This window comes from Bombus pascuorum, chromosome 7, assembly GCF_905332965.1.
Source record: "Bombus pascuorum chromosome 7, iyBomPasc1.1, whole genome shotgun sequence".
NCBI lineage: Eukaryota > Metazoa > Arthropoda > Insecta > Hymenoptera > Apidae > Bombus > Bombus pascuorum.
The window spans coordinates 1,951,475-1,968,561 of record NC_083494.1 but is presented as its reverse complement, the minus strand read 5'-3'; the positions used below and the strand labels follow the sequence as shown (position 1 = coordinate 1,968,561).

General features: G+C 36.0%; 1 protein-coding gene and 1 non-coding gene across 7 annotated transcripts in view; one reads left to right on the top strand and one right to left on the bottom strand.

Moving 5' to 3' along the window:
* The window catches only part of LOC132909026 (CCR4-NOT transcription complex subunit 6-like), a 464,578-nt gene that overhangs the window by 52,369 nt on the left and 395,122 nt on the right, over window positions 1–17,087 (top strand). The window contains exon 4 of one of the 6 annotated variants that reach the window (XM_060963615.1): window positions 14,557–14,828. The exons of 3 other annotated variants lie outside the window; for them this stretch is intronic. In XM_060963615.1, coding sequence (XP_060819598.1) covers window positions 14,557–14,759 — 203 coding nt within the window. In that variant the 3' untranslated portion in view covers window positions 14,760–14,828. Of the gene's footprint in view, window positions 1–106; window positions 1,370–14,556; window positions 14,829–17,087 lie in introns of those variants that run through there. 2 more of the 6 variants (XM_060963616.1, XM_060963618.1) reach the window with 2 other exon arrangements.
* Window positions 12,321–12,394, bottom strand: Trnan-guu (transfer RNA asparagine (anticodon GUU)). Its single transcript has one exon. It is a non-coding gene; the product is annotated as a tRNA-Asn (tRNA).

Sequence of the window (17,087 nt, the reverse complement as noted above, 5' to 3'; positions counted from 1 at the left end):
AGATACTCGATCTGCTTAGACGTTTATACATATGAATGATACTAATCACATACAGATGTTCGTAGATGCTGATATTAATGAGCTTATTCTTTTTATTTTGTTTCAGGTAAGCTTTTTAGAACAGGGTTACTAATGACTGTATTCGTTCTCGAAGAGAGATCTACGGTGAGTAAGCAATTTTCATAGTTATGTACGATTCGAAAAGAAATAGATAAACAATCACGTTGTTAATTACATTATTTCTGCTACTGTTAGTTCTTTTGGAAACTTCAAGTTATCTGATTATTCCTCTATTCTGTTCACTAATTTGAACTTTATATCGATTCTATTAATCGCTAATTTACGTCCGGTCTCCTTGACAGGATATTTTTAATTTAGGTTTTTTCCTCTGTCGTATAATTATTTTAATAAAAATTTCATTTACGATATATTGTTCCGACGAATGAAACGATTGATCAACAACGGTTCAATTTCTGTTATCGGCTTCCTTTGTGCTTTCATTCGCATTTTTAATATCGCAGAAATTTACCTTGCAGATCGTAATTACGCGAAACCGAATACGATTTACTTGCGTTATAGGAAAAAATAATTTCAATCTTTTACGACACGTCGATTATTATACTTTGTATAAAACGACGTCGATGATATTTTACGGCAATTAGCTCGTTTGTTAATTATGTGAAAATCAACTTTTATGTCGATAACGTTCTAACGGTTCCTCGATCCAACGTGTGCATGTGTCGGTGCTTAAACACGTATAGCAGGTATTCGTTGCTACGTTAGTGAATGATTGATCGATTCGAAAGCGATTACTTGTACCTTGGGTTAACTGTAGGCATGGATTTGCACCAATTTACAACGCGATTAAGTCCACGATGTCTTGGCAATAATTAACAAGAGGAGCAGGTTAATGGTGCTCTAAGCAGAATCTACTATCTATTGTGTTCAAATTCCTCCAGTAGAACGATCGATAGAATCAACAAACAATATTTGAACGCGTGCATTGAACGCGTAAAAGCATCTCCTATGAAAACAGCCACTGATTTCTAATCACTGTAATCACCAGGCAAAATATTATCATCGGAAATATTATTATGCGCTCGTATTCCGAAGATATTTCACGGTTTACTAAATTTCTGTTTCTAAAGTATTTCGTACGAGGAAAAGCTTGCGGAGAATTCGTTGATGTTTTGCAAGTATCATGCCAATAACTGTACATGCCTCTTTATGAAATTATCTTTCAGAAAAAAACGTTTAACATAAAGTAAATTTTATACGTCCTATTGTGATGTTTGCGGAATAAATATTGGAATAAAATGAATATTCATAAGGAAATTAGATTTAGAAAGTTGTCGACATTCGCGTCCAAACGTCCCGCTTAATATTCGATATTCCTAAACTTTGTTTAAAAGAATATCGCTTTTGAAATGACGTTACACACACACTTATATTTACTGCCTTATGTAGTAAATTATTTTCCTAGTTTACCGTAAGTTTATGATGTCATGTCACTTAGAGTGAAAAATATAATTAATCGTAAAATCGATGTATAAAATAAAACCAATAAAAATCTTCTTCTCTTATGATACATTTGTTAAATAGAAATTAAGTCGTGATGGTGGAGGGAGCGATATAGAAAATTTAATTGGGTTAAGGATCAAGTATGTACATAATCGAAGATGAATAAGAATAAAACAAATATTACTAACCTTCGTGTATATACAATTTAAATTACTCGAAACCCATTACGTATCTTTACATATGTATTTCGAATGCCACAATTCCTTTAACCGAGTAAGTAATCCATCTCACAGAGTATAACTAATGTACAAGAAAGCTATAAGAATAATCCGCTGGGTTCGATAATAAAATCTCATCCGTATCTCGCACGCGAATTCTCTTTGTGCGATTATTTAGAAGAGGAATTGAGAGACAGGAAACTGATATCGGCTTGCTGATTTTCTTTGATCCATCTGTTCGTGCAAATGGTTTTTTCGCGTACGGTTGGAAGCTACTTCTACCGGCCGATTTGAAATGGATATGGCGAGGGAAAAAAGTTGATGTTGATGTGGGCGGATAGAAATTTCGCCAAGAGGGAAAAATAAAATTCTAGTTCTTCCTGGTTCGGACGGTACGCGCGGCCGGTCAACACCTAAGGGTTGTAAGTTATGGCGACGTTTTGACACGAATGAGCCGACCTTCGGCCTGCGTAACGGTTCATGTCTTAACAGGCAAAGGCATCTGCAAGTGTAGAGAATTTTTAAGAGATACTTTTCAAAGTTGTTTTGCGTTATTCAAAGGACGCATTTGTCTCATCTGGCGAGACAAGGGAGTTCGAGCGCGCCCTGTCACAGGGCCTGAACATGTAGGAATGAGGCTGGGACGACGTGAAACAGCAGCAACGGCAACGCAACAACAGCGACAACGTCGAACGAGCGTGTCTCGTGTGCAAATGGCAAGGCATTTCGTGCATCCTTGGATAATATGCGGCGCAATGCCAAATGCCAGCACGTCCGCATCGCAGCCAGCCTTCCAATATGCATGTGTGCAACCTGCGCTCCGCACGCGCATCCTGCGTCTATATGCGTGCACTTGCAACTCGTAAAAACGGCTTGCACATATTGATGGCGAAGCTGCTTTCTCGAGATGTTTTTTCGACGATATTCCCCTTCGTGATCAAAACAACAGGCCTCTTCTTTATTCCAGCGATCTCGTCGATCGGACAAAGCGTGGAATTTATCAAATCGCCGAATATTTACGGTAGCCGAGGAAACTGCTCCAACACCTGTAGAAGCGTTTCATGAATATGTTATGTGTGTTGTGCGAAATTTTTTGAAAATTCATTGGCGTAACCAGTCCGATTATCGTTTTTATATTCGTCAACTTTGAGGTCCGTGTGAAAATGTACATTAAATTTTTAAGATATTTGGCGCAACGTAGAAACACACCCGAACCAGCTGGCAGTTGAAACATGCAACACAACAAACATCGCAAGAAGACTAAAAAGGAAACACCCAATAGACCTCATAAAAGATATAACTTAGAAAAAAACGAAGCTGGCACCCCGCTGGGGGTAGCCGCCCACATGCTATATTTATTTTTATTTTATTTTTTTTATTACCAATGAGATATAACACTTTACCAAATGTCCGCAAGGACAAATTGTAAAATAACCAAAATAAAATAAAAAAAAAAAATTTGGCGCAACGGTATATTTCACCGAGGTCGAGCCAAGTACTTAGGCAGTGGAACGAGCCTCTGAGAAATTAATTCGACCAACTTCGTACCTTGTCGAGTTTGTGAGTTTCGTTATTCGAATACCTAAATGATTCATAATTAGCATGGAAGTGTTTAAAAAAAAGAAAAGTTGGTTGGTCGCGAGAAAATGAAACAGTTGCAATTGTTACTTTTCAATTTATGCAGTTAATTAATTCGACTTCTGAGCAGCTCGATTATCCATTGTTTTAACAAGCTTTAATATTCAACGAGGCCATAACACCTTTAAAACGATTAATAAATATTTTGTAGCTTCTGTATACATTTTCATATTGGTTTCGAAATTTGTTAATATAATTAAGACAGCCATGTCTCGTTACGATGCGACTGAAATTTGAAACTGTTTCGTATAACGCATAGAATATGTTTTCTATGGTAAATGTTTCAATACTTACGTGGCTGGAAAATATCTGTCGGCTCCTGCTTCAGCTATCAATAGTATGTTGTTTTTTTTAAATAAATTATGACGAGCTTCTATAAAAATCTTACGTAACAACCACAGACAATCTGCTTGCACAATACATAAATCATGATTTTCCTGTTTATTTTATGCCAACATCCAAAGTGAGAAGACGTACGCGATTAAAAATCATACGCGTCATTGCACGACACTGAGAAAAATAACACTGCGGTACAAACCTACAAAAATATTCGCCAAATGTATGATAATGAAGCTGTCAGTGAAGAGACTCGCCAACTATTATTATTTATTTTCACTCTGCAGATGTTCGCTTAAGGACCAATCGCAATTAACTGATCAAACACTTGCGGATGAGACGTGTCGTAGACTTTGAGAAGCAAAAATTTCTTACAGTTAGTGTTAATCTTTAACAGGTTGAGAAATGGATGAGAAAGCGTCCTAGAATGAAATATACAACACGTAGACGTACAAAAGAATACTAGTAATATTTTATGACGTAAAACCGACAGAACTTTACATCCACCTAATACTTTTATTTCTTCCATGTAGATCCGTGGATTTGCATGTGTGTGAGCTTAGCTTTTAATCCTGTTTAATCGTATACGTATGTATACGTAGTGTGCTTCTGTACGTTGCTAGAATTAATTAAATATTTCTATACGTAGTTGTAATTAAAGGATTAAGATCGACCCGAATAGCTGTACAAGCATACGGATCAACGACGTCTTAACTTTGGCGATTGATATTTTGCTGCTTTCATTCTTCTCCCCTTCTCTTTCTTTTTTCGTCATCATCCTTTTCGGATTATACAAACGTAGATTCGTCTTGCTAGCTTTAACTGGGCATAACTTTCACGTTACGTTGATGGCGATATATATTTAACGAATATAGAGAATGGTCATGCCGTCCTTCGCGGATGTGCTACTTGCTTTCTCCGGCAGTTAAGCTCATCTTCTCTTAAAATACCTAACTCTCGGCAGATGACCACTTGACACGAGAAGGATCGTTCACATAAGCTCGATAGCGTCGAAAACGAATGACCATCGGCCGTTACGAAGTGCTTAGTCAGCTACTCGAGGAAGCACCTGCACGTAATGTCCGATGTCGCAGCATAGATGTTCGTAGGTAGTTGACTTCGCCTGGAAAATTCGGAATACTCGATTTCACGGACGACGGGTCGCGCGGTATAACCCGATCGCTGCTTTCGCCCGGTTAAAATCGAAGAGTATCAGCTTTTTTTTGTCTTCCGGCCACTGCACGTGATTGTTATTTCTGCTGTTCGCTTTTTACGTTCCAAGGTCTGCTACAGATCTTGCTCGACTCTAATATTTTCCTCTACATAGAAGCAGAGGTATTATTTTTTACGGAGAGATGCGTCGAGAAACCCGATTTTTCGATTCGCCGATCTCGGATCAAGAACCCTGTGCGATCTGGAATCTGTCGAGACTCCAAGTGCTTATTTTCTTTCTTTTCTTTTTCGTAAGTATTCGTTTCGTAGGAATTTCAATCTTAATAAATTTCGTTTGTAAAATTAAGAAATCTTTTATTTATTATTTTTCTCTATACAAACGATCGTGATCGTCTGATGAAATTTATACAGCTCTGATATCTATACACGTTGAACTCGCATCATATACAGTAATAAATTTCGTTTGTAAAATTAAGAAATCTTTTATTTATTATTTTTCTCTATACAAACGATCGTGATCGTCTGATGAAATTTATACAGTTCTGATATCTATACACGTTGAACTCGCATCATATACAGTGATAAATTTCGTTTGTAAAATTAAGAAATCTTTTATTTATTATTTTTCTTTATACAAACGATCGTGATCGTCTGATGAAATTTATACAGTTCTGATATCTATACACGTTGAACTCGCATCATATACAGTAATAAATTTCGTTTGTAAAATTAAGAAATCTTTTATTTATTATTTTTCTCTATACAAACGATCGTGATCGTCTGATGAAATTTATACAGTTCTGCTATCTATACACGTTGAACTCGCATCATACACAGTAATAAATTTCGTTTGTAAAATTAAGAAATCTTTTATTTATTATTTTTCTCTATACAAACGATCGTGATCGTCTGATGAAATTTATACAGTTCTGATATCTATACACGTTGAACTCGCATCATATACAGTCCAATTATAGCACAATTACGGGAAGATATAGTTCGATTAAACTAAATTAATATGATACAGTGTATGTCAGAACTAAAGGTCGGTGGTAACTTATGATATCGTGATTGGTGGTACGAATTAATATCCCTGAGAGAATAAAGAAGATTTTCACGGTGCTTTTTATGATTTACACGTGTCTGCGTTTCATTGGGAAGAGCAAATCTAACTTTGTATTACGGAAATGTTACAACAATTAAGAAAATGATATACAGGATACTGTTACACTGATTGCACTTATTTGGCTCATTTTTTATTATAAGACAGCAGCGTGTCAGTTTAATATACGCAATTCTAAGGCTCGTGAGAATAACGCTTACAAAGCAAGAGATTTTCTTACGTTAAATAAATCATATCACCTCGGTATTCTCTGTTCGTATAAAATATCATTTACCTGAGTTTCGAGATCTCGAAACGTTTCATGTTCCGAGAGGTTTTGAGTTTTCGAGTATCTCATGCCTATTCTTTACTCGTTCGAATCGGTGAGTCTTGTTACACTTACGGTAAGAGAGCACAAAGTGTTTGTACAATTGAACTGCGGAAATAGAAAGAGAAATATCTTCTATGCTCTTGAATACGTATGTTGGAATATAAAAAGAAATATAAAGTTAGAAAAGATATTTCCATACCACCGCATTTATTATAGCGTACGTATTGATAAAGCTGAACAGAGTTTACATAGAATGTACGTAAAAAGATATTGGTGAAATTATTTGATAACTTGTAACGCGATGAAGTTCATACAAAGATGCAATATCTTGTCAGAAGTATTCATATAGCGTCTATTGCTAATTAATGTTTATATATAGATAATACTTCATGAGTTTCCTTTGGTTAATATTATGGTCAATATTAAATTTAACTTCGCATTTTTGCCTTTTTCCAAAATGTCTGTAAGATACTCTTTCGACATTTATACGACGTGACATTTAACATTTATATGCTGTTAACTGGTTTCTGTGTATACTTATCGCCGAGTTATACACCTACGTATATTTCGATATATTTATTAAATTTAAAAAATGTTTAATAGTCCTTTTTAACAATTAAAATTAAAATGAAAGTAATATTTAATAAAACGAATATAGAAAATATTTCCCCTTTTATTTCTAGAATAAACCGACTCTTTCGTCTCTCGTTCTATCGCAATCATCGATCGTCCGATAAAAACTATCGTAATCAATGTTTGCTCTGATTACAAGAAATCTATCGGAGAAATGGTAGAAAATTCGGTCTCACAGGGTAGTTTTTGCTTCGTTAAAATAGCAGCGAAGCTCAGTGCACAGCCGAATTCTCGAAATTTCGTCACTTGATTATAATTCTGCGTAGCGTGCACGTATTTGTGCAGATCAAAGGTTTCGGAACGCCTCATAATTTTCTAAACTACGCCGCTTCATAGCAGCGGCCAGGTGGTACGTTGCAGTTCGCATTTATAAGCCTGTCATTTAAACATTCCTGCTACTTCGTATGAGATATCTTCCGCTAGAATACCCAATGATTATCAAACACGCGTAATGCTGGATATTGGTAAGCGAGATAGCGTGGAAACTGATTTGCTTAAAAGTTGTATCAATATCTGAAAACGCGATTCGAATTGAATTCATTTTAAACAGCAATATACAGAAAGACGCGTTCTCTCTGTATATTCGGTTTGTATTCATTCGAGTGGGATATAATATATTTTTAATCGCAATTACCCGAACGATTCACTTTTATATCTTGCTGTCGTGATTTCTTCTCACGTGCGTAATTTCGATAATATTATCCACGTTGGCGAATCTTAATCACCCGTGGATCTTCGATAAATTTCGACGAACGTTTGCTATAAATCGTGCGAGAATCGTTTAAAGTTCCATATTATTCCTAGTATCTCCTACGTAATTTCGCTAACGTTTACAACCTGCTTTTCATTATTTTCCATTAATTACTGAACTTTACCGAACACCTGCGAAGAAATAACGAGAGCACGTAACGAAGAAACGCAAGGAGCCGATGAAACGTGAAATAGTAAAAACTTTGACTCGAACTTATCCGAACTCTCGTAAAAAATTAGCTCTGCAAGTTTACAATCAAACAGGAGGATGAAAACAACTTTTAATTTCAGTGAAACGAAGGCAACCTACGGAATAGCTTTTCACGCATTATGCAGCTCTTACTATGTGGCTCTATACGATTCGTGAACACATGACCATACTTAAGGAGATGAATCTACAAATTAAAATAAGCAAAAAACATCCTACGAACGTATAACCCACATAACTTAGCTTTCGTGTTATGAATCATTAAAGAAAATGGTCACAGTGTGCGTCTTATGCCTCGACCGCGTTACCGCACGTCTTAGCGTTGTCCGCATATAGAGCCGAAGCATCTTTCCATCATACGTAAAGTTTACAATCAGTTTGTACTTTTCCACTTTTATAAAACAGCAGTCAACTGGCGAGGATCAGATTCCGATTGTCTAAAATTCTACCTGATTCACGTCGATCGATGTTCCTAAGCGTTAGACAGTGTCAGGGCTCAAGACACGTTCGTAGTATTACTGGTACTAATAAATCTGACAGTGGTATTAGCGATACTAATTACAACAGCGAGATTAGGATCTAGAACAATTAATTTCAAAGCCCATGGGTAAGTCTTTCAGCATCTATTATTTTCTTTCACTATGCAATCGATGTTAAAGCATTCAGTGTCATGTGCCAAGACACCAAGAGACACTTTCAATATGATCTTTTTTTTTTTTTTTTTTTTTTTATTTTATTTTGGTTATTTTACAATTTGTCCTTGCGGACATTTGGTAAAGTGTTATATCTTGTTGGTGAAGAAAAAAAAATATAAATAAAAAATAATATAGCATGTGGGCGGCTACCCCCAGCGGGGTGCCAGCTTCGTTTTTTTCTAAGTTATATCTTTTATGAGGTCTATTGGGTGTTAACATGATCTTTGATCATCCATAAGGGAGGAAACTAAACTAGGACACACGTTCATACGATATTTTATACTTCGCTCACGAGACGAATCTGCCCATATTCTCGTGTTGCTACAGTGTTTACTAAAATCGAAAGTTTATTCTTTCGCGTCTTGTGTGCATTACGATTTACGACGTCTCTTCGTACAAGATTCATCTTAACCGGTATACCGATTGCACTTGTTGACGCATTAGGCACAGGGCCAAACCAGCCGCACATATTAAATTAACAGACTTGGCGTATTCCAATTGTATATTTTCTTATGGCGCAAGAAGGATGGTGAGACGGTTGCTTCTTTCGCTGCCAGTTTAACGAGCTCCTGTAAGTGCTCGTGGCTAAATGCATGAGTATGAGAAAAGCAGTTTTATCGAATCATAGTATTTCTAGCGCGCAGGATTTTTCAGAAGCTAATGGACTGAAGCGCGAAATCGTGGTACGTAAATCGCGTACGTATACGCGAACAGGTGCCTCGCGCAGTTATCCATCGTTGGCCGAGAGCAGCTACAATTCTCTGGCTGTTCTTTAACCAGGGATTCAATCTTTGATACGAGCGCTAGAAAGTTTATCGGGCGGCGCCGTCTTACGACACTTGGCATTAATTGCTTTTATCATTAGTCTCGAAGCGACGTTGAATTATGTAACAACTCGGCGCCAAACGTATTTCTACGACAGGACGCTTATTTATTCAAATCCCGTAATCGTGCGTTGCGTGGCAAAAATTCTTCGCTTTTCTGAAATTGCGAAATAACTCGGTTTTCCCGATGGGAGAATTTAGCGCTGCTGTTACTCGAACATCGGTAGTACACCGAACAGGATGCATAGCTAACTCCGCTGCACTCTTCCATCTTTCATACAGGGTGGTCCTTACCGAGAAGAGTAAAATACGTGTAATACACATAGGCCGTAAAATCAGCCCTTTCGATCTAAGATTAAATTTATTTTTCGTTATAGTTCGATATCGCGAGCTGACTTTCCCGCGTCACATCCGATCATTTTCGTTCGAAAATGTAATAGAAACCACAATGTTTTTGAACGAGACTACAACAAATCATCGTGTACGTTAAACGTTTAATATTAACATTTTACTGTTAAATGTGTATTACGTGGCGTTTAAATGTTTGCTCTAGGTACACAGATAAATGTTGCATAAATTCTCACTAGTTAATGATTAGTGAATTGATCGTAGGTTGTTACGTGAACAGGAATGTGTTAATACATTACCGTGCAGGATCAGCAGCGTATCCACATTTATTGCGTCAATTAAAAACTAATGTCTTATTGCACTCTGATGAAATATCTCTAATTCAACGTGATTAACTTCTTGGAAAATATTTTTTTTTATGTAGTTTTGCAAGATACATAACATTCACGTTTTCAATAAACTCGCACTTTTTATTTCGTGTGTTTGCAACGTTTGCGTCGTTCTATATTTTCTAGAAATTTCATTTTATTATTAAACCAATGTTGTGTTTTCGTACCACGAAAAAAAAGAAAGCACTATTTTTGTATTATTGAAATTTCCAGGAAATTTAAAATATTGGTCGGAAGCTGTGTTTATTTTGTAACGCGTTGCGTTGTTATTATTCTTTTATTCAACAATTTCTATTTGCTAAAAAAGGTAAAAATGACCAAAGTAACTACTGTATTTGTGTTTCGAATATATTTGAAGCGTAAAATTTTGCAGCATGAAAGTTGAGAAATTTATATCAAACTACGTATCGTTTCTTATCCATTGCTTTATGTTAAATACTACTTTACGTCGATTGTCTCACCGGGTGACAATTGCATTTCTCAGAACTGAAATTACAATCTCATACTTAAAAAGTGCATAGAAAATAGAAACTCGGCAAAAGATAAACTGTGATTCCTGCGTTGTTAGTACCGAACTGCAATTTCTCAATTGTTTAGTCATCTAAAATACCAACGACGACACGTAAGAAACGCCAATGTTATCGAATTCTCTTCATTTTTTTTTTTATTCGCCTGTGCGATCAATTTATTCACGAAGGAATAGCAAAAAGTAGCAACACTTTCCAAGCTTTCGTGTTTTCCTTGAAAAAGGAAATTGCAACACATCGGAACACAAGCTTCAGGTTAGAATATTTTACCCGTAATTCTGCTTGTTCTTCTTGGTGCATTCGCCAATGCCAAGGTTGTAGGACAAACAAACGGAGCGTATACGCAAATCCGAGCACGTACATCTTCTGTTTGCATATGCGCGGCCTCTTCGACCTCACAGACTGGCATGCTTCGGCGCTTCGCATCGGTTTTATGGCTTGCAGTTTGCCCGGAAATCGTCCTTACTCTACCACCATTTTGCTAGGACATGCACGATTTTCGACGGACACCAACGATTTCTCGCGAAATTCTCCTCGCCCCGAGGGAAAAAAAAAAAAAAAAGCAAAGGCAGTGCCACTCTATTATGCCGGCTGCATTGTCCAACGTATCCTTGCACGAGACGTGACAGTGTAAAGCGACTTGTCGTTGTTCTAAGCGAGTTTTTACACTTCACATTCCTGGAAAAGGAAATTTACGTCCATCTGATGCTGCTTTCGGAAGAAAAAATAAACTCCAGATTTTTTTGAACGAGCGTCTTGCGTTTCCCAGAAATTCAAACGCTCGCCGTATTCTTACGCGCGACATTCGTATAAAAATCATTCAGCAGGGAGAAACGAGATGATTTTAATAAACATTTTATTATAGGGTCAGATACATAGGCTGAGAGGGAACGTTACATTTGATCTTTCCCGAAAGTTTTATTTTCAGCTATGTAAATCGATAAGAGAGAAATATATGTGATAAGAGTTTGCGATATGGTAAAGGTATATCGAGAGCTGCTTTTTTTATGAAAAGAGATATATTGCCACCCTTGCAATTTTGTGACAGAAATCAGGAAATTCTTTTGTATATAATCTTCCGTTTTTATTTTATTCCACATCGAATACAATTTTCTTTTATTTATTTATGATTTTATATTCCACACAACTTATCTCTTTCATTTCGTCTCTTATTTTGTCGTAACATTTATGATATCGCTCTTTTGCTTATCAAAGATATTCGGTGAGGCTCAAACTTCAAATTAAACTAATAAATTTGGTTTATTTATTTATTTGTTCTAAATCTTCGATCTGAAACGTAAAAATCTATTTTATTGCAATTGAAATAAAAAATCTCTCTTTAAACACGCATTAGATATTAACTTTTAACATAAACGTCAAATCAGTGCAACATTGAAGCTAAATTAGTGTAAATTTACGATACTTAGTGTTATCAAAAACGGTATGAAAATTTCAAACATATTGTCAGGAACGACGAATGCTGTATATTAAATCCCCAGATATCATCGATATTGGTTTATTTATACAAAAATGTTTTTATTAAAATCACGAATAAACAAATGAAGAGGATTGTTCTTATGTTTATGAAATTGTTGTATGTATAAATAATTGAGAAAACAAAATAAACCGCCCCCGGGTGGGCTCGAACCACCAACCTTTCGGTTAACAGCCGAACGCGCTAGCCGATTGCGCCACGGAGGCTGTTGTGAGAAACGTATTTCGTAAAGAACATGTTTATGCTATTCCATATACCGTTTTATCGATGTTTGATAACGAATATATGTAACCGTCAAATATTTAGTTTATTTTGTAACATTTGCTACAGTATCTTCTTATGTTTATCTATTATGCGCCTAAGTATACTTTTCAGTTATACGGAAATTCTCGTTTGTTTTGTAGTAGCAAAGTAGCTGCTAAATTGGAACGATCTTAGATGCCGTAATACGTCTATGAAACGTGCATAGACGGTGTACGGTAAATTGGATCGATGGTGCGAGAAACCTGATGGGAAAATCTGGTTTTTATAATTATTAAATCAACGTGTAGATTGATAGCTCCAAGGAAACGACCTTTCTCGTAAAGAAATTTCAGAAACTATTCAAAGAGATTCGATTGTGACGAACAATTGGATGGAAAAAGAAAAACGAAAACGCAAATTATGCGAAATTAGCGGAAATAATATGCCGCAGCGGATGCGATACATGTACTTACGAAACAATATTCTTTCCGCTGATAGCATAGGAAGCTGGTGTTGCAACCGACATCCATAAGATCCAATCTCGTAAGGACTATCCTAACTGTTAAATATCAAAGATTAGAAAAAACAATCCCACTAGCGGAAAACACATTTACCAGAGGATGAAATTTACCAGGATTACGATATCGTTCCGTGGGATGACAAAAAATAAAAAAAGAGACAAAGAAAAAAAGAATAGAGAAAGAGGGATATTCTTGGAGAAGGAGAAAGAAGTTTCGTTTCAATGCTTCCGGTGGTTTTTCGCGTTATTATCGTGCTTTAAGAAAGGATGAAATAATTTTACTCAGAAGGCAAATTGCTAGCGAATTGCGAAGCGAGAAAACGGATATTGCGCTTTCACCCTTAACTACAAGTCACCCTTCAGTAACGGAAGTCTGAGTTTTTATTTTATTACGACCATCTATTGGGAAATTTAGGGGTCTTGGTACTCGAGGGCTATCTTATAGAAGTTTAATAAACAAATATATATTACAGAACGGTACAATTATATTAGATTAAGAATAACTGTTATTGAATAGTGAATAATATTAATATTGAATAATTAAGAATAATTGTTCTTGGTGGTAATCGGTAAGTTGGAAAATTAAAAATATTGATAATAATTTGAGAGACTATATGTCTGTGGTCTGAATACTGGGGATTGAAGTCTGAAATTTGCAGACCGAGTGTCTGTACTCGAGGGTTAAATACGTACTAAATATATATGTATTTGGAATTGAGGAATTTACCTTCCAGCAAGACACTGTTAGGTTAAATTCGGTAGTCTGTAATACTGATTGTTCCGTTATATGTATTCATTCGTCTGAAAACGAACTGGCTACGGGTCTGACTTATATGCTTTTTAAAAAGAAATATTCAACTGGTAAATTATTGTTGCGATTAAAATGTAAAACAGATCAATGGAAATTAACGTGATAGAATTGCTTGCTTATATGTGTATGAGAAATGTGTGTGCTTTAGAAATTATGTAGAATGTTAAAAGCGCAGGGGAGTGATAGTGAAGTGACACTTTAACCAGACTTATCATTATCGTACAAAAAGTTATCAATGCTTACAAACGGTAAATAAATCCTTATCTTTCTTGGAGCCAAAGCGAGCGTTTTATATTACGCTGTTTAGTAAGAACTGAAAATAGAACCGCAATAGCAACATTTACTCGTGTCTTATATAATCGGACGTCTGATTATCACGATTACTATTACTCATAAAACATGTTTGTATTTTTGAAGCAGCACATTTTTCCCCAACACGTTATCACAGTACATAAGGTAAACCGATTCTCAAAAAGATTTTCTCTTTTTTGTTCTTTTTGTAGCCTAATAAATTCTGCCATGAAACGTTAACAGCCACTGTCCACGATACTCACGAATTCTTCTCAATTGAAACGTTACTAATTGAAATTAGCATGTACTTGGTATTCTCTGTCTAAGCTTAATCATTTTCCAGTGTCATCGGAAATGTCTGATAATTTGAATGGGCGTATAGCGTCGTTCAATCTTCTCACCGATGAGACAGGACAAAGTAGGGTAGGGTAGGGATTGAGTGAAAAAAATAAGAGAAATTTAAAGCATTCATTCCGCAATCCATTAACGATGTATCTCTACAGGCACGTACATGCCATCGAATACTCGGCGTACAGACAAGGCCTATACTGGCACGACGCCGCATTTCCAAAAGGACGGTATTTACAGGATGATTTCGAGGCACGTGCCAGTACGTAGTAGCGACCATCGATACCTACGTTTGGCATTTTCAAAGGAGTTATTCAACGAGGTATGCTCTAGTCTGCCCGCGAAACCATCTGAATAGAATGCCAAATCTCCTATTCCCCTTGCATACTATGCCTCGTTCCCTCTCTGTCTTTGGTCATTTCTCGTCTCCCTGCCATTACCCTCTTCGTTCTCCTTTCAGTCTCTCTTCTCCTCTTATACATGTAGGTATTTTGATTTATACATCAACTTATTCGTCAACTTGATCATTTCTATATTCTGTCTGTTCGTGTCTTTGGCCATTTCCCTCTTCGTTCTTTCTGTCTCTCATCTTCTATACATGTAAAATATGTTTTAATATACACTTTTCTATTGAAATTTATACATCAACTTACTTGTCAACTTGGTCATTTCTATATTCTGTCTGTTCGTGTCTTTTGCCATTTCCCTCTTCATTCTTTCTATCTCTCATCTTCTATACATGTAAAATATGCTTTAATATACACTTTTCTATTGAAATTTATACATCAACTTATTCGTCAACCTGGTCATTCCTATATTCTATCTGTTCGTGTCTTTGGCCATTTCCCTCTTCGTTCTTTCTGTCTCTCATCTTCTATACATGTAAAATATGCTTTAATATACACTTTTCTATTGAAATTTATACATCAACTTATTCGTCAACCTGGTCATTCCTATATTCTATCTGTTCGTGTCTTTGGCCATTTCCCTCTTCGTTCTTTCTGTCTCTCATCTTCTATACATGTAAAATATGCTTTAATATATATTTGTCTATTGAAATTTATACATCAACTTATTTGTCAACTTGGTCATTCCTATATTCTGTCTGTTCGTGTCTTTGGCCATTTCCCTCTTCGTTCTTTCTGTCTCTCATCTTCTATACATGTAAAATATGCTTTAATATACATTTTTCTATTGAAATTTATACATCAACTTATTTGTCAACTTGGTCATTTCTATATTCTCTCTGTTCGTGTCTTTGGCCATTTCTCGTCTTCCTGCCATTTCCCTCTTCGCTTTTCTTTCTGTCTCTCATCTCCTATATATGTAGATATTTTTAATGTACATTTTTCTATTAAAATTTATACATCAAGAGTTATTTGTCAAGTTGATTATTTCTATAGAATAAAAAATGAAAAAGATCGGTGAAATTATAGTATTATTATATTTATTTGCGACCCGTGGCTTCTAGCTCCGGATAGCTTCCGGTTATATTTTCATTTACAATATCTTACATTATCTTATCTTATATACTATTCTCCGCACGAAACCTATCACCATTATAATCTCATTAAATTAGAATTAAAAGCAAAAGTGAACTTAACATAGACCTTAACTTCAGCTCATCTTGAACTTAAGCAGTGAAATTATGTAAGATAAGCATCTTACTCTCTACATTTTGGTCTGCGAACGACTCATATATATATATTATATTATTATGTTATATACATAAACATAAAGTCTCATATACCTACATATTCCTACCTCTCTACCTCTCTGATCTCTTTCCTACCTAACGCCGCGAAATTATCTTGTCGTTGGTTTTCCTGCCTCTCTGTGTTAGCCTGATAAACAAATATGTATATTAACTTATATTTATTTAGCTATCTATCAATCTCTCTATCTATTCATCTATCCCATCCTTTTTCTACCTGTTCCACCTCTATCCTACCTAGCGCCAGCTAATTATTTTGTCTTTGATCTTTCTGCCCCTCTGCATTTCTGCCTGTGGATTGATTAATCGAAGACCGAAGTTCAAAGCCGTTTGCCATTTACGTAATCTCGGCTGCACTTACCGGATGTAGCCATAGCACGTTTAACGATCTACATCGATCGCTTTCTTGATGGTGCAGCGACACGCAAGAACGCGAAACGGAATGAGGTTGTTTGATTAAGTGTCGGGATTTACCGATTGCCAGATAATAGCACGTCGACTGCGTGATAAGAACGGCTAGGCGAGTGTCTTGTAAAAAAGCACGGAGTCGATTGCAAGGACAAGATCTTCTTTATTCAATCGTTACATGTCCATCATCTTTGTCATACGTTTTTATTATCTTTACCATAGATCAGTGAAGAATCGATGCCGAAGCTATGAAAGCGGTATATTACTTTGAGAATGTTTTATATTCATAAAGAAAGGAAAGCGATATCATAACAATCCCAATAGCTACGAGGTATTGGCCGATAAAGGTACTTTGAAACGACGCGAGTTGATTTTAGCCTGAATTGAATCTGCAATGAGGTGGTAAATATAACGTATATTATGCATACAAAAATAAAATTGCAAAACTACTCGAACGATTCTTTACGTTATGAGTTTTCTACCTGTAAGATCTTAGGTTTGCTAATTATATTCGCCCTAATCAATTATTATTAGTTTATCAATAACACGAACGATATTTATCAT